This window comes from Lasiosphaeria miniovina (assembly GCF_030549165.1).
Source record: "Lasiosphaeria miniovina strain SMH2392-1A chromosome Unknown B0T26scaffold_8, whole genome shotgun sequence".
NCBI lineage: Eukaryota > Fungi > Ascomycota > Sordariomycetes > Sordariales > Lasiosphaeriaceae > Lasiosphaeria > Lasiosphaeria miniovina.
In genome coordinates, this window is record NW_026848227.1 from 3,471,573 (window position 1) to 3,491,023 (window position 19,451).

At 56.3% G+C, this 19,451-nt stretch overlaps 4 protein-coding genes across 4 annotated transcripts; 1 reads left to right on the top strand and 3 right to left on the bottom strand.

The window, feature by feature from the left end:
* Positions 1-3,661: 3,661 nt before the first annotated feature.
* B0T26DRAFT_657731 (carbohydrate oxidase from Microdochium Nivale in complex with substrate analogue) lies at positions 3,662-5,277 on the bottom strand (the record flags this gene model as incomplete). Its single annotated transcript, XM_060438807.1, has 3 exons — positions 3,662-4,150; positions 4,211-4,751; positions 4,805-5,277. 3 exons carry the CDS (start codon positions 5,275-5,277, stop codon positions 3,662-3,664), a joined length of 1,503 nt encoding a protein of 500 aa, XP_060290753.1.
* Positions 5,278-12,099: 6,822 nt separating this feature from the next.
* Positions 12,100-12,961, bottom strand: B0T26DRAFT_681518 (uncharacterized protein; the record flags this gene model as incomplete). The annotated part of the gene is made up of 4 exons (XM_060440644.1): positions 12,100-12,201; positions 12,282-12,413; positions 12,454-12,765; positions 12,818-12,961. 4 exons carry the CDS (start codon positions 12,959-12,961, stop codon positions 12,100-12,102), a joined length of 690 nt encoding a protein of 229 aa, XP_060290754.1.
* Positions 12,962-15,255: 2,294 nt separating this feature from the next.
* B0T26DRAFT_517465 (uncharacterized protein) lies at positions 15,256-16,577 on the top strand. Its single transcript, XM_060435458.1, has 4 exons — positions 15,256-15,466; positions 15,564-16,113; positions 16,167-16,266; positions 16,334-16,577. The coding sequence occupies exons 1-4, from the start codon at positions 15,421-15,423 to the stop codon at positions 16,409-16,411; spliced, it is 774 nt and encodes a 257-aa protein (XP_060290755.1). The 5' UTR covers positions 15,256-15,420; the 3' UTR covers positions 16,412-16,577.
* Positions 16,326-18,265, bottom strand: B0T26DRAFT_517447 (uncharacterized protein). Its single transcript, XM_060435457.1, has one exon. It carries the CDS (start codon positions 17,901-17,903, stop codon positions 16,743-16,745), a length of 1,161 nt encoding a protein of 386 aa, XP_060290756.1. The 5' UTR covers positions 17,904-18,265; the 3' UTR covers positions 16,326-16,742.
* Positions 18,266-19,451: the final 1,186 nt, after the last annotated feature.

Here is a 19,451-nt window from a genome sequence, read left to right on the forward strand (position 1 = left end):
CTCTTCCTGGGCGTTCTCACTGCCCTGGACGTCCTCTTCTTGGGAGTCCTCACTCTCCTGGGCATCCTCTTCTTCTTGGGCGTCCTCACTCTCCTGGGCGTCCTCTTCTTGGGAGTCCTCACTCTCCTGGGCGTCCTCTTCTTCCTGGGCGTCCTCCTCTTCTTGCGCGTCGTCACTCTCCCGGGCGTCCTTTTCTTCTTGGGAGTCCTCACTCTCCTGGGCGTCCTCTTCCTGGGCGTCCTCCTCTTCTTGCGCGTCGTCACTCTCCCGGGCGTTCTCATCTTCCTGGGCGTCCTCATCTTCTTGCGCGTCCTCCTCTTGCGCGTCGTCACTCTCCTGGGCGTCCTCCTCTTCCTGGGCGTCCTCACTCTCCTGGGAAACCTCACTCTCCCCATCATTTTCATCGTCATCATCATCATCAAACACACACTCCGCACAACACTTGTCCTTGCCCTCAGTGCAAACAGCCCAATCGACCTCGCTCCACAACCACGGCTCCTGCTCCGCCTCACTCGCCAAGTTCACCGACCACTCCCAGACACTAGGGACATAGACGAACGGCCGGCCGTGGGCGGCCGCATACATCTTGGCGCGCACAGGGCTGGCCGCCATGTCGGCAAACTCGATCGTAGAAGGGTGGTCGGCGCCGGCGAGGTTAAGCCACACGTCGTGCGCGCGGCGTGCCAGCGCGCGCGCGCGCGCCTTGTCGCCGACGGAAACGGCCAGCTGCGCGGCGCTGCTGTACGCCTCTGCGAGCCGCGTGTCGATGATGTGCTCGGCGTGCAGCAGGGTGATGAGTTCCCGTGCTTCCTCGAGGGAAGCCAGCGGCCGCGGGGTGAACGTGCCGTGGCGCTGAGCCAGCTCGCAGTCTACCAGATTGGGTTGTGATTGGGCGTTGTTGTTGTTGCTGTTGTTGTTGTTGTTGCTGTTGTTGTTGTTGTTGCTGTTGTTGTTGTTGTTGCTGTTGTTGTTGTTGTTGCTGTTGTTGTTGTTGTTGCTGTTGTTGTTGCTGTCAGTGTGTACGAGGCCCTCGCCGCGCAGCGCGCGGACCTGCGCCAGGCGGCGGTCGCTGGCGGCCACGGCGCCGGGCTTGGCCGAGGCGCACAGCGAGCACTTGCAGGCGAAGCCAAAGTGCTCGCGCAGAAACACCTGGCGCGCGGCCGCGCCGGGCGAGCGCACCGTGCTGCAGTGGGCGCCGATGTAGCAGAGGGCCAGCTCGTCGCCCTTGTGGATGTCGCGCGCGGCGTGCAGCGTCAGGCGGCCCGTGGAAGGGTTCCACGTGTGCTGCATGTTGGGCCGGCACGTGTGGTTGAGGCGCGCGGCTGTGGGGAAGACGCCCGAGGTTGGGACGGCCGTGCCGGTGAGCTGCAGCGCGTTGCTCTTGAAGATGGAGACGGGCGAGACGCACGACTCGCCGGGCCCGTGGCCCTCGCCGGTCAGCGCGTAGAAGGCGCGGCGGCCGTGGGCCGGGCGCTTGTGCGCGCCGAAGTTGTACAGCTGCGCCGCCAAGACGCTGTATATAGATTGCCGCCCTGAGAGGATGTCGTCGGTGTACTCGACTGTGACGAGCGGAAGCTCGCTAGCCAGGCGCGTGCCCTTGGGGATGACGCGTGTAGCGAAGGTGCCGATGCCCTTGCCGGGCGCAGGCTTCTGGGCGAACGGTTGGCCGTCGGCGGCCTTGCTGAGGGCGGTACTGGCGCTGCCGTTGGTGCCAGCGCAGTTGCCGCGTTTGCTGGACGTGTTTTGACCCGTCTTGGCCCTCTTGTTGCTGCCCTTGCCCGTGTCGGGGGCTGTTCGCTTGGCCCGGCGTGTTTTCATGGCGGGCCGCTGGAGGTAGCCGTCGTCTTCGCCAACGTATTTTCGGTCGTGCGTCTGGCCGTAGAACCACTTGGCGGCGAGGGCGAGCTCGGCGCGCAGCCAGCAGCCGGCCTGGTCGACGCGGGTCATGTCAGGGCAGCGGACCTCCCAGTCCCAGGGGCAGTCCCAGCGGTAGATGATGTTGTTGAAGACATGGTGAGTCTCGGCCATGGCAGTCACGTCGTGTATAATGTCGCAGATGCCGACGTTGACAGCCGTGACGGTCGAACTGAAGCGCAGAAAGTGGTCGCAGCGGCGCGGGAGCTGCGTGCGCCTTCCGTCGCGGAAGAGGATGAAGGCGTCGGTCGAGTCGGGCTGGAACAAGATGACGTCGGACGCGCCCTCGACGACCTGGCCGCCCTTGAGTTGGAGCCCGTAGTGGCGCAGCACGGCTGTGAGGAAGGTTTCGTATTGCTCTTGGTTGTCGCTCGTGTAGTCGAGCGGCGGGAACACGTCGAAGCCCGTCGTGGGCGCCATGTTGGCAGTGGAGAGGTCAAGACTGTGAGGCGTGTCATGTCAGCCGTGCTTTCCACGCTAATTGCTGTTGAGAACCATGCAGGCCGTACGTCTGACGACAGAGATGTCGCTGGTTAATGGTGCTCGTCGTTGGTTCGCAGCTGTAGAGGTAAAGCTCAGAAGGAGGTTGTGGTGATGCGGGGACAGGAAGACGTGCTGCAAGTAAGGAAGTAGACTGTCAAGTGTTTTGTAGAATTGGCGAGAAATCGCCCGAGGAGGGGTTGTGGTTATGCGTGGAGGAAAGTGAGTGCGGATTGTCCAGTGCGATTGTCCAGTGCGATTGTTCAGTGCGATTGTTCAGGGTCGGATGAAGGGAAAGTGAGAGGCCAACCCAATTCCGAGAAGGGGTGGAATAGATGTGGCGAATCCCAGGAATTGCTGGCCGCAACTCGAACTTGCAGGTTTGCCGGTGAACGAACGGCGTCCCTGTTTTGCTGCCTGCCCTGCTGCTACTCTGGAAGTTAATGGCTATAAGGTTGGGGAGCCACCGAACGTCTTGGACATTAAGCATACGAGCAGACCGTTCCGCAACACACCTCACCTGCTTCAGCGCCCCATCCTATGGGAAGTGCCTTATGCCTGGCGATTCCAGTTGACGAACATGGGTAGGAAGGAATCGCCCGCCTCTGACTTCTAAATGGCTCCGAGCTCAGTCTCAGCGATACGACTTGGCTATCTTACCGCCTTCTATTCTCTTGATGCTTCCCCTCGTTTCCTGTCTGCTTTCCTCTGATTCCTCTCCTTACATCTGAAAGGCCACTAGCTACAAACAGCGAAACGACGCCTGGACTCGACGTATCAGGTTCTCGTAATAGTAATGCTATCCCGTATTGAATTACGGTTTCGACTTCGACGTGCAGATATCGGCCCCCGGAGCAGTACGGCACTAACAAGAGGCTTTGCTCTTGACGAATCATGCGGTGCGCGGGTGCCACGCGTGCGTGAATTTGTACGAGGATCCAGGAAAGTGAATGACCGGTAACAGAGGGAAAGCTAACTTGAGGAAGCCACACGCGCTAAACGGTACGTACGTGTTTATATCCATTTATCCATCCATCCATCCACCAATCCATCCATCCACCAATCCATCCATCCATCCACCAATCCATCCATCCACCAATCCATCCATCCACCAATCCATCCATCCATCCACTAATCCATCCATCCATTCATCCACCCATCCATCCATCCATCCATCTTGTAACCTTTAATGGTAGAGCTGCTAATTAATTACCACCTCCCATAGAACCTCCTTGTCAAGACCCCCTCCCACAACCATCACCTCCCCTCAGTGGTGACGCTTCTTGGCCGGCTGCACCGACTGCGGGTAGTAGAACAGCTCCGACGGGTCGTACTTGGCCTTGAGCTGCTGCAGGCGCGGCAGGTTATCACCGTAGTACACGCGCTGGGCCGTGGCGCGGTCGAGCTGCGTGTCGGCATAGTTGATGTACATGCCCCAGCTGTCGGCCTTGAGCGGCTTAGTGACGGCGTCGACCCAGCCGTCGAGAAAGCTCTGGCCGCCCGTGGGGTACACGCCCTCGGAGACGCGGTCGTAGAACTGGATGATGTACAGCTTGTCGCGGTGCGCGTACGACGTGGCGCTGCTGCTGGTGAGCTGCGTGACGGCCGAGTTGGCGCCCCCGTGCATGTCCAGCTGGAACCACCAGTTGCGCTCCGTGACCTGCGTCGCGTTGTTGAACCAGTAGTCGACAAAGTTCTGCGCCGACTTGCCGCTCAGCCCCTTGAGCGTCAGGCTCTTGGAGTAGAAGGTCTCTTGCTGCAGGCCAGACGTGTCAGTGCTTGCTACAAGGGGTCGTTTTCAGAGACAGGAACTCACAGGGCTCGGCGTCAGCCAGTCGATGGTGTCGTAGAAGGAGTAGTGCACGGCAGCACCCAACCAGTCGACCGTGTGCGAGTCGGTGACGTTGGCGAGGGGCGCGGCCGAGGCAAGCAGCGGCGCAATGGCAGCGCGCATCTCGGCGTCGGTGCCGTAGAACAGGCCCTCGATGCCGGGCTTGCCGCGCTCATAATCCGAAACGCGGAAGTTGAGCTCGGCCGGCATGACGTTGCGGGCGTAGCACTCGAGGGCCTCAAGCCCGGCCACGGCCGTCGAGCTGTTCCAGCCCAGGCTGACGCCGAACCACGTCAGCGTCTTGGGCGCCTCGAACGTCCGCAGCCGCCACGACGCCACGATGCCGAAGTTGGATCCCGCGCCCCGTAGCCCCCAGAATAGGTCGGCGTTCTCCTTCTCCGACGCCTCCACCACGCTGCCGTCGGCCAGCACCACCGTCGCGCCCACCACCTGGTCCACCGCCAGCCCGTGCTTGTGCGAGCTGAAGCCGAACCCGCCGTGCAGGAAGTGGCCCGAGATACCGACGCTGACAACAGCGGTCAACACGGGTTCTAGAACCAAGCAACGAAGGAGACTTACCCGGGGCAGGTCCCGTGGGCAACGGCCCGGCCGTACTTGGTGTACAGCTCCGTGGCCAGGTGGCCGAGGCGGGTGCCGGGCTGGACGGTGGCGATGTTCTCGGCGTCGACGGTGACGTTGGTCATGCGGTCGAGCTCGACGACGAGGTGGCCGTCCTCGCCGCCGAAGCCGAGCGAGGCGTAGCTGTGGCCGCCGCTCTTGGCCGTGACCTTGACGCCGAGCTTCTTGCCGCACAGCACCGACTTCTGGATGTGCTTGACCGTGGTGGGCACCGAGATGGCGACGGGCGTGAAGGGCACGCGCAGGTTGAAGGGCGCGGCGTCGCGCTGCCAGTCGGCCGACCCCTTGACGTCGATGGGCACGCCCGCCGACGTGAGGCAGTCCTCAATGTCGGCCCGCGTCACCACGGCCCGGCCCTGCACGAGGGGGACCGCCAGACCGAGGCCGGCGGTGAGAGCGAGTGCGGTGCGCATGATGGCTGGCTGGCTGGCTGCAGTCGAGTCGGGGAGGGGAAAGACCGGTTTGGGTGAGGGAGGGAGCTCGAACATGGAGTCTAGAGCGAGCTGCCCGGGCTATATGTGCACCTGTGTTAGGTACGTACAGTGTACCTAGTTTGTGTCACCCGGCGGATCCGGGTCTGGAATCCGCCCTACCTGATCCAGCAGGTCGGGCCTAATTGCTCGAGAGTCGAGACCCAGGGGGCTGGCGCTGCAACCCTGTGGGCAACAGTGTTTAGATTCGACTGCTCGGCAAAGTTCCCCCCGCGCTGTCGCTTGGGAATTTGCTTACCGGGACACTGATAGCACCCCCGGCGCGGCGAGGAAATATTAGCCGGATTGCGTGCGACCTTGACACTGCTCGAACTAGTTCTAGACTCGACAGTCCAAACCCCGCAGCAATATCAGACTACCACTTCAGGCAGCGGGTAATATAGATGCAGGTACGGGCGAGGCACGGCTATGGCACCCTCCCGGGCCCGCCATTAGCACGACCCTCCCGGGCCCGCCATTGGCACGACCATACCCGCAAGCTGATGGACAGGAGCGCCATGCTACGGGCTAAACCAAGGCCTCGACAGCCTCGCTCCACTCGCGCGCTCCTCCACGGGGCTCCATCGCCCCTAGCCTGGCCGGACCGTTGCATTGCCCAGCCGCTGCCAACGGCTCCAGCGGTCCGCACGCTGCCTTCCCCGCACGCTGTTCTCGGGTCAACGGCGTTGCGGCAATCCTGGCGGCATGACTGACCTCTGCCCGCACGGTGCCTGGCGGCATGGCTGACCTCTGCCCGCACGGTGCCTGACAATAAACACACTGGCGGCCAGCCAACGCGCCCAACCGGGTTCGTGGGAATAGGGAGCCACGCAAATCAATGACGGGTGCAACAGTGTTGGCTGACTGCAGTGTGCTTGGCTGGGTGTCTACCACCTACCTAATATGGACGTGTGCCTACGTAATTGTCTGCCCAGCCTGTATACGGTGGGATTTCCCAGACTCGCCACACGGCCCTCTGAAGCGCTGCACATCTCAATGTTCCGATATTGGTTGCATCTCACTTTGGGCTATTTTTCTTTCTTGACAGCTTGCCCCTTGCCGCGAACATGGCACGGCGCCATATTTGACCATGTCCAAGCTCGACTCGAACCCGGCCTCCATGCCTGTATGGTGACAGACTCGGGAATCCGGAGCGACCATGATTCAAGTCGACTGGGCGTTCCTTTCCTTTCCTTTCTTTTCTTTTCTTTTCTTTTCTTTTCTTTTCTTCCTGGCAGCATTTAACCTGTTTCAGTTTCCAAAGAGAGACGATGACTGGGCGAGCTCCGGTGTCTGCATCAGAGAGCGTGAATAGGCCTAAACAAATAAATGCGGAATGAAGAATAAGAGAGCAAGGTCTTTCGATTTATTGAACACTCCCCTGGAAGTCTCCAAAGCCAGCTCGGTGAGGGATTGCTGGTAAACTCTCTGCCCCAGAGACCAAGGGCCCTTCCTGTGCCCCTTTCCCTCCTATTTTGCCTCCGGCGGCCCTCCGGGGGCGCCTGCGGCGGGCTACTCGCTACGCTCGAAAGTCGTTGTTTCCTCAAACTCTTAGGGCCGCATTTTACGATTTAATACGTCCGAGGATTATGTAACTATGTGCCGTTACAACAGAAGACAAAGCAGCTAAAATTGCTGGCGTCGCTTCGTTCGTCAGTCGCGTGACCCTTCGCTACGCTACGGGACGCTTCCTTCCTTCCTTCCTCTCTCTCGCTCCTGGCAATTTAGAGCGCGACAGTTGACTTATTTAGATAACGTAGAGAGCAAGCAAAGCGACAATACCCTGTCCGGAGGCCAACAACTCCGATGCTCTAGAGATCTTTTCTTACATCTATACAACAGAGCTATCAGTTAAATACCCGCTCATATCGCTCGAGTCAACCTCCTCTTCCTGTGGATCTAATAGCTGTAACTTCCTTGCCTCGTAATCCGCTATCTTCAGTTGCATGCTCTGTACCGGCACTTCGCGGTATATCCTGCTCCCATCAAACGGCGACTCAAACATTAAGCCATCTAAGGTCTTGACCCTAGAAACTGCTACGTACGATAGGCCGGATGCGAACTCTGGCGCGGAGATATCATAAACCACCTTGTCGAGAGTGGCGCCCTGTGACTTGTGTACTGTGATTGCGTAGCAAATAAGCAGTGGAAACTGCTCCCGGTAGCCAGTACCAGCCCCAAGAACAAACTCCTGCCGAACCTTAAGGATAAGAACCACCAGCCTAGCCCTATCACGAAGCTCTTCTCCGCTAGGTAGTAGGAACGGCGGCCCAGTATAGTTATCAAACGTAACCATAATAACCTGCGGTGGGTCTTCTAGCACGTTGGCGCCTTCAGCCCACGAGATGTCGTGTACAGTACCCTGGGCACCGTTCACAAGCCCAAAGTTGGCCCAGAGGTTCCTCGTTAGCATGACCCGGCAACCAATACAAAGAGGTAATCGTTTGATCAGATTGCCGGCGTTAGAGGACTCGACTCTCTCTGCGCCTACGCCTTCGTGTTTTGCGTCCACCTGTACAACCGCCTTTCGTAGGCCTAGGAGGTGCTGATGGTTGTATTCGTTGACCTGCGCCTTGATAGGGAAGATGCGGAGGGCATTATCAAAAGCCTGGACCTGAGCCGGAGGCAGTTTGATCGCACATCTCGATGTAAGAAGCTCCCATGACGAAACAGATACTTTGGCCTGCCGTAATTCTTTTAGGGCTTGCCGGAAAAGAGCCTGGTCTTCACCTTGTTGCCGTTGGACTGTGGTTAAGAATACTGACTTATTAAACGAAAGGTATGCGTTACGACCAACGATCTCCATATCCCGTAAACCATTTGCTATAGAATATAGCGGCTTATTAAGAACAGGAGGGAGCTGGAAGAAATCGCCAATAAAGATGACACTAAGTCCACCGAAATACTGGTCCCGGCGATTAGGAAATATCTCCCGGAGCCGCTGATCAATCCAGGCTAGAGGTTTCAGTCCCAGCATGCTCTTCTCGTCAATAATAAGGTAGTAGATCGAGTTAAATCGTCGCTGTAAGGAGCTAAGGACTGTTGGGGTCTCTGAGAGCGGGCGGTAATTACCGTCAACTGGAAGCCGGAAGAGGGAGTGGATGGTCTGGCCACCGATCTGGTTACTGGCCACACCAGTAGGTGCTGCCCTGATGATTGGCGAGGGTTGGCCGCGATTGGCTGCTTTGGCTTGTAGGCGAGAGGATATCACCTTAACCATATACGACTTGCCCGTCCCACCGCCACCATCAACTTGGGTCCGGAGCGGGGCTGGGTTCTGGCCTTGGTTGGTTGCCTTATAGTGTCCTAGAATAGCATTATACACTAGCCGCTGCTCAGTATTGAGAGTCTCGTATGCCTCGCGTGGTAGTTGCTCAATATCATAATTGCCAGGAGAGTCCCCCCGGAGCTGGATCCAATAGCCCCCGGTATTAAACTCCTCGTGGGAATATAGTCCAATATGGTGGGTCCAGTCGTAGTTTAGGTCGATATCGCGGCGACCTAGTAAATCTGCCTCCTCTTGAGGTAGCTGGAGGTCAGGAACCATACGTGCCATTTCGTGCCAATCCTCAAGAGTAATATCAGGCATATTACACCTAGCCTCAAACTGCTCCTCATCAGGCTTAGAGTCCTCATTATCTTCAACCCCATAATGGTCATCTAGGTGATAGTGTTGACTGGCGCAGTGTTGGTAGGCAAGTTCGTAGGTATCAAACCGTAGATTGTCGTCCTCGTAAAGGTCTGTAACTTGACGGTGTGGATGGTTAAGCAGAAGCTTAACACGGCAGAAATCCGGCCACTGTTGGTGCGAGCGAATAGGCTTGTATCTGGGATAGTAATACAAAACCCTCGGCTTTGCAGGAGGTTGCCATACTGCCCATCTCGAAGGGTCGCGCGCCTTGAAGTTCTAGTTCTCTAAGAAGTCAAAGTACGTTAACTCTTCCATATGTACCGGCCGGTTGAGGTACTTATCGTAGGTATTCGAGGATTCCTCGATATCACCGTCAGTAGTAATATCGATAGGCCGGGCGTGCCGCTCTCGGGGTCGGCAATCAACACTTTGTACTATCCGGCTATCATCCTGGAGAGGAAGGCCTAGTAGAATATGGCAGATCTCTTGTGCGGAGTAATCCCTCTCACCCACCAGCTTATTCATTAGCTTGGATACAAACGAAAGCATGGGGTTTTGGTCGGAAACGTGAGGCATTATACCACGGGCAATCTGGGCATATGTATTAGTCTGGGCCTCTGACTTGCTACAGTACTTCGCAGCGTAGTTAATAACAGCCTGGACGCCAGTACAGGGCGAGTAATCCGTATTGGCAAGCCAATAGAGCGAGATCAGCGGGTTATACTGATTCATATAGGTGTCGTTCCTCTCAGCCTCAAATGACCACCACTTCTTGCCTGCCCTCTTAATAACCTCTGCAGCTAGCCGCTCGGGGTGGGGAAAGAAGAACCGGCATGTTGGCTGCGGTGGGGGCTGTTCTGCCTCACCAACTTCACCGGCTTCTACTCTGGCTGCAGATTGCCTAGCTCGCTCAGCATCCTTCTTAGTTAGTCGAAGGCAGTATGTTGTAGAGCAATGGTGACGTTGGCAGCGGTTAATAATCCGGTTGAGCCATTCCCAAGTAGTATCGGTCTCAAGAGGGTCTAGGGATAGGGGATTGCCCTCATCTGCACCCTGGTCTCGCTGTGGGTTAAGAGCTGTGATATGGTACCCCCAGATCCTGGTAAAGTTATCCCGTGACTGTTGTGTTGACATATCTGGATCTGGGCTCCCATTAAACCAATAGAGACCATGGGCGTGGCTACTACCACGGCCCTGCCACTCGTAACGGTACCAATAATCGGCCAGGTTAAACTTCTCGAGTACAATCTTCCGAAATAGTTTTATCACAAACCACTCGACTGTTAGGGTCGTCTGTCTGTAAGGGAGCACGGGCTCCACAGAATGCTGGGTTTGGTAATTATGAAGATAGAACAAAGGGCAAGCTCCTATCGCACGGTTAATACAGTCAAATCGGAATGTCACTCAAAATGTATGAGTGCAGCGAATGTGTATTGCTTGCTTGGAGAACCCAGCAAGAACTATCTAAGACCGTGGCTACGGTCGTCGTATATATCTATCCAAGGCGGACCAATCAGAGCGTTGGTCCTGGGTGATCAGTGCGGTCAGTGTGCTCAGTGCGGTCAGTTCTCTCACTGATCGCCCTGACCATACTGATCGTACTGCCCGCCTCGTTATTGGCTGCACCAGAGGGAAGCGGGGAACTACCCCACTTCCTTGCGTCAGCCAATAACGGGAGGCTCCGTGCAGCCTCCTGCGAGCCTGAACTAGGATCGTAACAAGTTTATTCCGAAAGTGGAAGTGCCAGGCTGCAATATGTGGATTCTCACGTAATAACCGACGTGATTTGGCCATTCTCGCATGCTCGCCTAGTACCTTCCAATCATCGTACTCAGGCATATGCTGGTATAGGCTTTGCCAGTGTAAGTCGGCAGGGCTCTGGGTAATAAATGCTGCTGGTACACCAAGGCAATAGGCAAATACCTCACACTCGCGGCGGCGGCGATACCAAAAAGGACGGGTACCCTTAAGAATACCTGCAAAACGCGAAATGCGATTTAAGATAGCCTGAGCCTCTGGCTGCTCAGGGTCGGCTAGAGCTTGTTGAAGGTCTTCCTTAGTAAGGGGCGTACGGTGGTGTTTGCTAACGTAGAACTTGCTACTATTACGGGCTTGCTGCCGCATTAGTGTGTTCAAAGCAATGAATCGGAAGCTATGGTGTCTGGCAAACCGGCCATCTTCCCACTTCATTGCGTGTTCGATATAATCCTGGTAGGATATATTGCGTTGCCTGGGCTCGACAAAATCTGCAATACCTCGGGGAAATAGAGTAGGGCATGCTAAGGAAAGTAGGGCATATTTCTGGTTGAATTCATCGAGAGGCGTACGACGGATAGATGGTATCTGTAACTGGTGTGCGGGCTGTAGGTTAGCTGGCTGTAGGGGGACTTTCTCGGTATCTTTAATCATGATATTATCGATACGGCCTTGGAGTTGGTTGAGCTCGGTTTCTTGGATTAGTAAGTTGGGTACTGCGGCTTCGTCTATAATATCGTTATCTTCCAGCTCTGGCTCCTTAATTGGCTCATTACCGGGGCCAAAATCAGCAGGCAAACCCATAGTCTTATCAACTTCATGGATGCTTTAGCTGGTCGAAGACGTTACCATCCTCAGGGAGCTGGGAGAGGTTATCGTAATTCCAGGTGAAATCTTGGTAACCGGGATGGTTATTGGAGAGAAACCTAAGTCAGGCTTCTACTGCCGCACGGCGGACGCGGAATCGTCGGCGGAACTGCCGATCCATCTGGGCCATGCCCTCAGATCCACGTGGCCAAAGGATAACGATATCCAGATCCTTTAGTAATAATGAGAGTTCGCTATATACCTTACCCACGTCACGTAGGAAGTGTACAACATGCCCACGATACCTGTACTGCTGCCCACGAACCTAAATTGAGTTAGCTATTACCTCTTTTGCTTGTATCCTTATAACGTACTGTAAATACATTGACACTGACGTGTACCCGTGCGACGAACATCTCCTCTAACGGCTTAAGACGGGGTAAATCATCAGGTATACTGCCAAAATCCAGCTTGTTCTCAGCAGAGAAGAAAAAAGGCTCGTCTTGGCGTTTCTTATCATCCTTATCGTGGCAACGTTTGCAGACCCCATCCGCCTTAGGCTCCACGTCAAATCACCGCTCTTTACAGCGTAGGCAGTATTGCATCTCCTCGGCAGCAAGTGCCTTGTCGAATTCCGTCTTAATAGCGAGGTCCTCCTCGTTGAGAGGCGATTCCTAATCGGCTCCTGTAAACCGAGGGGGAAGCTCGTCAAATTCGCGAGGGGGTTGTTGTTCGGAGGAGGGTCGTCGTCTACGGGAACCACGGGGTCGGCCGACAGGGTTTCGTGCAAGGCGCGGTCGTCCTCGGGGACGGCCACGAGTAGGTGAAGATGGTGAGGGTAGTGGCCGTCGTTGTGGAAGTATAGCTTGCTGGTTATTATCGATAACTTCCATATTTTCAAACTGGTTAGCCAGTCGCTTAGGCACTCTCGGTTGCGTAGAGGGTGAGAGGTCGACGGCGAGGTCCTGGATCTCTTGTTGCTGGCGAAGCAAGTTACTCATTGTCGGGGTCTGGGAAGGTTCTTCGCCGTGGCGACGCTCGAGGCGATGGCGTCTCTGGATATCCGAAACCTCGCTACGAGCAGCAGCTATTTCGGGGGTATCCGTAGCGATACGGCCGCCTTCGTGGTATCGCTGGGCAAGGACGGTGTGGGTGAGATTCTGGCGAGGCGCAAAGGCGGGACCTTGTCCGCGGGTTACGGCAGCAGCTGCAGAAACTCTTGCGTTCGACGCGGCTCTCTAGGAATGAAGTTAGTATGGAAACCAAGGAAGATAGGTCTAATAGACTTACCTGCTGCCTGCCGCGATTGCGGCAATCTGCGCAATCCAGGACGATCCGTCGAGGGCTTCGGAACGACCGGAATTGGTCGATTTCCTTCTCAACGCCGCAGGTGTGGCAAACTTTGCAGGCAGCCGTCTCCGCCGCCTCCGCCATAGATACCGAATAACCTGGCCATAACAGGCAAAACGGTACTACGGAGGAAGGGAGGTTAGCTACGAAGAGTGGGTAGATTGTAAGGTTCGTTAAAGGTACTACGGTACGACTAACTATTGGAAAAAGAAAAGCGATTGTGGGGTGGGCGAAGAATTTAAAGGCGGGGTTAAAGGGCAATTTGCGTAGTCACGTACGTAAGCCCACCCTGGCATTGGCACTCACGTGCGCAAGCCCACCCTAGCATTGACACTACTTGCGCACGCCCCACCACGCCAGAAAGCATTTAAACGCTTATATCTCGGCTGATTTCCATTATAATACAAATCGGGCTTCAGATTCAAGATTGCCGTAGAGTTATGCACACAATGATACCGGTTGCATTAATTTTGGACAGTGTGCTGACCAAATGGCAGAGACTGAGAAATCGGGTCCACTTTTCCACAAAGGTTAGCCAATCCGGAAAGGCGATAAAGCGTCTTATCAATTTCACATAGTAATTTTTTCAAAGTTTCGCAATAATATTGTCCTCCGGACAGGATAATTATGGTCGCAATCCCCACCGCAGATTATCCTATCTACCAGTACCCTTTGTATATTTCACGAAGATAGTTAACTTGCCAAGCCATTTTCGAGAAGCAGTCAGCACTTGGGCGCAATTGATAGAAGATGACCTCTTTCCGCCTGCTGAAGCTACCGTCGGCGAGATTGCGAGCTGTATGCTGGCGTGGGTCTGTATGCTGGTGTGGGTGGCTCTGCTTAGATGAATATTAAACTTGGTATTTATCTGAAATACTTGTTGAAGTAGATTATGAAGCGACAAATAAATATGTCAAAATATGGCAAATCACATGAATGGATGAAAAAGCGATTGGAACAAAAAGGACTGATTGTTGACACTAAGGTCGGCCAGGCTTGATTAGGGCTGTGAGTGAAGCGACGTCCAGGATCGGATTAAGAAGAGCTTTGATCTAGGGACCCCATCCAAAAACGACCCCCTCGGGGTCCTTGCAGTTGCTGGCAGTTGAGATACTCAGGGCTTATTTTCGGCCGGTAAAATCGTGAAATACTATCCTACCGCCCATCCGCTTCCATGTGCCAGCCCGGCCGCTGAGGCCAACAAGGTTTGAAGCCTTGAAAACGTGTTTGCCGTGGTGTTTTCTAGTTGGAGGATTTATTCGTTACCAAATGCCTCAAAATAAGGGTAACTTACAAATAGCAACTCTAAGGCCTTAATTTACACACAAATTAGCCCAAAGTCATGGCCGGCGCCCAGTTGCCTGAGTAATCCGTTAAATCCTGATTTGTTGACATGTTAATACATTTCCTCGGTGTTGAGTCCATAAATCTACCTCGCCAGCAGGAAGGCCTGCAAAGTCCGCGTAGCCTGTACAGACTTGAAGCCACCGGCATGTGAGAGTGTAGATAGTGTTATTTTTACTTTGCCGGGCTTCCTTTGCGCCTTGTATGACGTTGGGTGGCAGGGTGGCAGCCAGGAAATACGGCATATTACCATACAAAAAGCAGTCCCTGCGTTCGCAGCTGCCAATGAACCCCGGGAGGGTACGCCGATTTTTAGATGGGGTAACTAGATCAAAGCTCATCAAGAATGCTCACGGACATTAAGAATGCTCACGGAATCAAGAAAAAATACAAAAATCCTTAGTCATGCCAGAAAATATTGCATTAAATCAGCAGTGCTGCAGTGCTGCCGTGCAAGCGAATGGAATTAGAGAGCATCGCATCGAAACGCGCCCGATCCTTGTGTCGGCGAACCTTGTCTTGCAGTGTGCACCACAGAGGCTGCTTTTGACTTGCCCGCCTAAAGAAACCCGAACCCTTCCCAGCCGGCGCTGAATACTGTGGTACGTTTTACGCAGCCAAGCTGGTGATTGAGTCGGTGATTGAGTCGCCCGATCAAGGGCAGCCAATCACAGCCAACGCCGGCAGCCAACGCCGTGGGGCTCCGTGGACTGCCACGGCACTCCGTGGCCCATTCAACCGCCTCTTCTCGCTAAAACCAAACCTGCGCTAGCTGAATAAGCCTCCCCTTTTCATTCGTCTTGCGCCCTCAGTTCGCCTACCCGGGACGATCAAAGCCGATCAAGCAAATCAGAAGGCGCCAAAGTAGCCTAGCATGGCTAGCTCAGATTCGGTTAATTGCACACACGTGCCGGAGAGCAAATTGCATTTCAAAGCCCTAGATTTGTCAGTCTATGGAACCACCGAGGCCTAGGATGCGGCGAGAAACTCGATACACTTCATTCTCGTATATATAGACAGTCTCGTTGCTCTGTGAGGGGTGGTTTTCTTTCCTTGCAGTACAGACTATCCTCACCACCCTCCGCCCCTACCTTGACAGCCAACAACCAACAGCAACAACCAAAAACCAAAAACACCAAGACTATCAACTGCACACCGTCGTCTCCCATTCACAGAACCGTGACTACCACTCCTGCAAAATGGCCTCAACACCCACAGTCATTCTCATCACAGGTGCCAACCGCGGTATGCCCCCCCCCGCCCCCCCCCCCCCCCCCCCCCCTGACCACCCATGCCCCTTCCCGAATCCCATAAACCAATACCAAGCTCTAACCCCCCACAGGCCTCGGCCGCGGACTGGCCGAGACCTACCTGGCACGTCCCAACGTAACCCTCGTAGCCGGCGTGCGTGACCCATCATCCGCGAGCGCGCTCAGCCTGTCCTCAGCACCAGCCGGCGCCGGGAGCAAAGTCGTGCTGGTCAAGATCGACAGCCAGTCGGACACGGACGCAGCCGCCGCCGTAGCCACCCTCAAAGCCCAAGGCATCACGCAGATCGACGTGGCCATCGCCAACGCGGGCGTCGCCAACGTCTTCGGCCAGGTCCACGAGATCGCGCCCGCCGACCAGCGCCGCTTCGTCGAGATCAACACCCTCGGCCCGCTCAAGCTGTACGCCGCAGTGCGCCCGCTGCTGCTGGCTGCTGCTGCTGCTGGCAGAGGTACCCCGAAGTTTGTCGGCGTGAGCACCATGGCGGCGACTACGGGCGAGGTCGAGACCACCGTCCCCTACCGCAACGGCGCGTACGCTGCCAGCAAGGCGATGCTCAACCACCTGCTGCGCCGCGCGCACTTTGAGTCGGAGGGAATTGCGGTTTTTGCTGTTGATCCGGGGTGAGTTGTTCTCGGCATTGAATGGTCAAATGGTGTGAGACTGACAGGGCCAGATTCTTCGACTCGGACATGGGCAAGGAAGGCGCCAGCATACTCGGCTACGACGGGCCGCTAACCTCACTCGAGAGCGTGACTGCGGGGACCGTGCGAGAGGTATGTGAAGCCTTCTGTTCTTTGTGGTTGGTTGATGACTGGCTGACACTCTGCCTCGCGAATCCAGATCGACAACACCACCCGCGAGAGCGCGGGGTCCAAGGACGGTTACATTGGCTGGGAGGGCAAGCGGCTGGCGTACTAAGCGCTCTCTTGCGGGATTGCCCGCCAAGTGACTTTGACTAATTGAGTGGACGAGAGAAATATTTCACCCTGGAATAGGGGAAAGGGGCCTTTTTTCCTATGCTAGGCTTAGAGCGAACAGCGGGATATCAACAAATACGGGGAATTTATTGCTTCGCTTTAATTAATTGGGCCCTTGAAACACGCTACCTGGCAATGGAAGTCGGGAAAGGGAACTGAGCGGCCCTCCGGGGGCGCCTACGCTCGAAAGTCGACAACAGTGATGCCTGATCCCCCCTTCCTTTCCATCTCACCAAAACACGCCGGCCACATCATCCCAGCCACCCATGCCATCAGCAGGTAAACCCGTCCTTGAGCGCCTTGGCCCACGTCGTGTGCGCGAGCCTGCACTTGAAGTTATCCTCGCGGATGGCCTCGGTGCAGACCGCCGGGCCGCTCTCCGCCCTCCGCATCTCCACGCCACTATTAACACACGGCCGGATGGTACACCTCGCCAGACTGCGCGCCTTGGACTCGTCGGCCGTCAACACGCGAAAGCAGCTAGCCGCATTCAGGAGCACCACGCCGCGCTCGAACTGCAGCTCGAGCATGCCCGCAGGGCCGCCGCCAACCACCGGCACGGGCGCGCCGTTCGACGGATACCCGAGCGCAGCGACGGCCGGCTGCGAGCGCCACAGTTGGTAATACCGAATTCCCTGGGGGGTGAGCAGGCCGTCGAGGCGGTTTTCGACGGCGTCGGCCTCGCGCTCCATGTCGTTGCCGGCGTACTTGAAGCCGGCGGCGCACCAGCCGTACAGGTAGCGCTCGCCGAACTCGTGCAGGCGCCAGCCGCGGTCGCGGTACTGGCGGCAGTGCGCCAGCTCGTGCAGCAGTAGGCTGACGGTGGAGAAGAAGTCGGCGCTCGTGGGCGCGGCCGACGCCGCGTAGCTGTCCACGTAGACGTCGCGGCCCATGGTGACGCCGTGCGCGGAGAAGCCCGGGGCGAAGTTGGCGCGGTAGTGGATGCGGATGCCGTCGAGCACGAGGTCGCCGACGAAGGGGTATAGAAAGAAGTTCTGGTCGGCGTTGGTGGCGGCCGGCGGGCCCGGGTTCAGCGCCGCGAACATGTCGGCCGACGTGTCGTAGAAGGGCACGAGGGTCTTGGCGACGACGGCGCACACGGCGGGCTGGAACAGCTTGGCGATCTCTGACACGACGTCCGAGAAGGCCTCGCCAATGTCCTCGGCAGTCGGCCGCAGTTCCTCGTCGATGTCCTTGAGCGCGTCGCTGACGGCCCCCACCACGTCCTTGCCTGCTTTTTCGGCCTGGTCGACGATGTGCGTCAGCTTCTTGCTGATGCCCTTGGCCCAGCTGCGGCGCTTCTCGAGGGAGTGCACGCCGCCCGTGTCTGCGCGGGAGCGAAGCGAGATGTCGCTGGGCTGCGTCTGTGGCGCCGCCGCGACGAGGTGCAGGCAAGCGGCGGCCGCGGCTAGGGACCGGAAAAGAAACCTCATGGCGTCAGATCACTAGTTCTAGGGGAACTGTCAAAGGAGTTAGGATGTCTGGAGCCAGTCAGGTCTGGACCAGCGACATGATAAACAGAGCGACGGCTCCCAGGGAGGGTTTTATACGACCCAACTGCCCATGGACACTAGTTTTCCGACTTTCATACTCCGCATAACGCCCGAGACTGCTGCCTCGAACCCGCACGCACCGCCTTGCCCTTCGAGAACCCGAAACAAACAGCTTCCCAATCAAACCCCCGCAACGACTTGCAGAGGTGACGACGAGGCCTCGCAGCACAGAAGCCCTACGCAGCCCTGCCGGCCAGGCCAATGGCGACAAGAAACAAAGCCAAGCGGTGCCGAGCCGACCGCGCCCCGTTGTGCGATTCCGCACGGCACGGGGCAGCTGACGGCTGCCAAGGGCTTGGGAGCAACTGGCGCCGTGAGGCTGGACGCTCGACAGCGAGGGCCGCCGGCTGATTGGCTGCCGTGTCAGTGCTGTCGGCCGTTGCCAAGCGAGCCACTGCGCTGCGCGATTGGCCCGGTGCGAGGCGGCCTCAGTTTTTGCCTGTCTAGATAGACCTAGAAGAATCTCTAGGGGCCAGTTGCGAGGCGATGAATCAATTATGCGAGGGTTTAGTTCTTTGCATGGAACCTAACCATGCTTGGTCGGTAATGAAAGACGTTGGGACAAGCACCCGGTCCCGCGACCAAAAATACAGTTAGGTAGATGGATGGATGGATGGATGGATGGAAGGAAAGAAGGAAGGGAAAAAGACAAAAAGATATCTCTCCCGCCGGGAATTAAAGCCGGGTCCCGAGCGGGGTCACTATGCTACGGAATATTTGCAAGTGTGGACACTCGCCGTAGCTGCTGGTTGCTTGGTGTAGAGAGTGGGGAATGGGGTCTATGGAGCCCGTGCGCCTCAGACTGGAAATGCTGAGGGAAGGGTAAGAAGTGGGGTTTCTCCTGCTTGGGTGAGGTCGATGGAAACGGGACTGGTCGATCGGATAAACCTAAAATAGGAAATTTCGGATTGAGAATCTGACAAAAGAACGAATTTCGAGCGTAGCGAGCAGCTCGCCGCAGGCGCCCCCGGAGGGCCGCCGGAGGCAAAAAGGAAGGAGCCGTTCAGTTGACCGCTTCCTGACAGTGACTAAGGCAGTAAGGCAGCGGATTTTGTTGCTTTGGCATGGAACGGATTTTAGTTGGTTTATTTCTTTGGGATTGCCCAGTTCATTACAAGACATAATAAAAGCAGTCAGGGGCACGCACGCAGCTGAGTGTCGATGCAACTAAGCTAGAACAAGACACATGCAAACAAAAAGGGGGTTTGTTTATGAGTGAAGATGGTGGTTTAATGGGCGGCTCGACAGGTTCATTTTGTTTCCTGTTGCAGGCGGTCGCATTGCCTGAATAGAATTCTGTACTTGAGTTAGTGTCTGTCATCTCTTCGCAACTCCCCGGCGTCTTGATGGTTGATCCTATACTAAGCCATGGTGGGTAGCTGCTTGTCGGGAGGCTCACTAATCTCCATCAACTGTACCATCAACTGT

What these genes read in the sequence shown, in the direction of transcription:
- B0T26DRAFT_517447 (XM_060435457.1), bottom strand. Translation starts at nt 17,903, where the DNA reads ATGAGGTTTCTTTTCCGGTCCCTAGCCGCGGCCGCCGCTTGCCTGCAC.
- B0T26DRAFT_517465 (XM_060435458.1), top strand. Translation starts at nt 15,421, where the DNA reads ATGGCCTCAACACCCACAGTCATTCTCATCACAGGTGCCAACCGCG. An exon ending in GTTTTTGCTGTTGATCCGGG is followed by an intron (nt 16,114 to 16,166) that starts GTGAGTTGTTCT and finishes TGACAGGGCCAG; the next exon opens with ATTCTTCGACTCGGACATGG. An exon ending in CTGCGGGGACCGTGCGAGAG is followed by an intron (nt 16,267 to 16,333) that starts GTATGTGAAGCC and finishes TCGCGAATCCAG; the next exon opens with ATCGACAACACCACCCGCGA.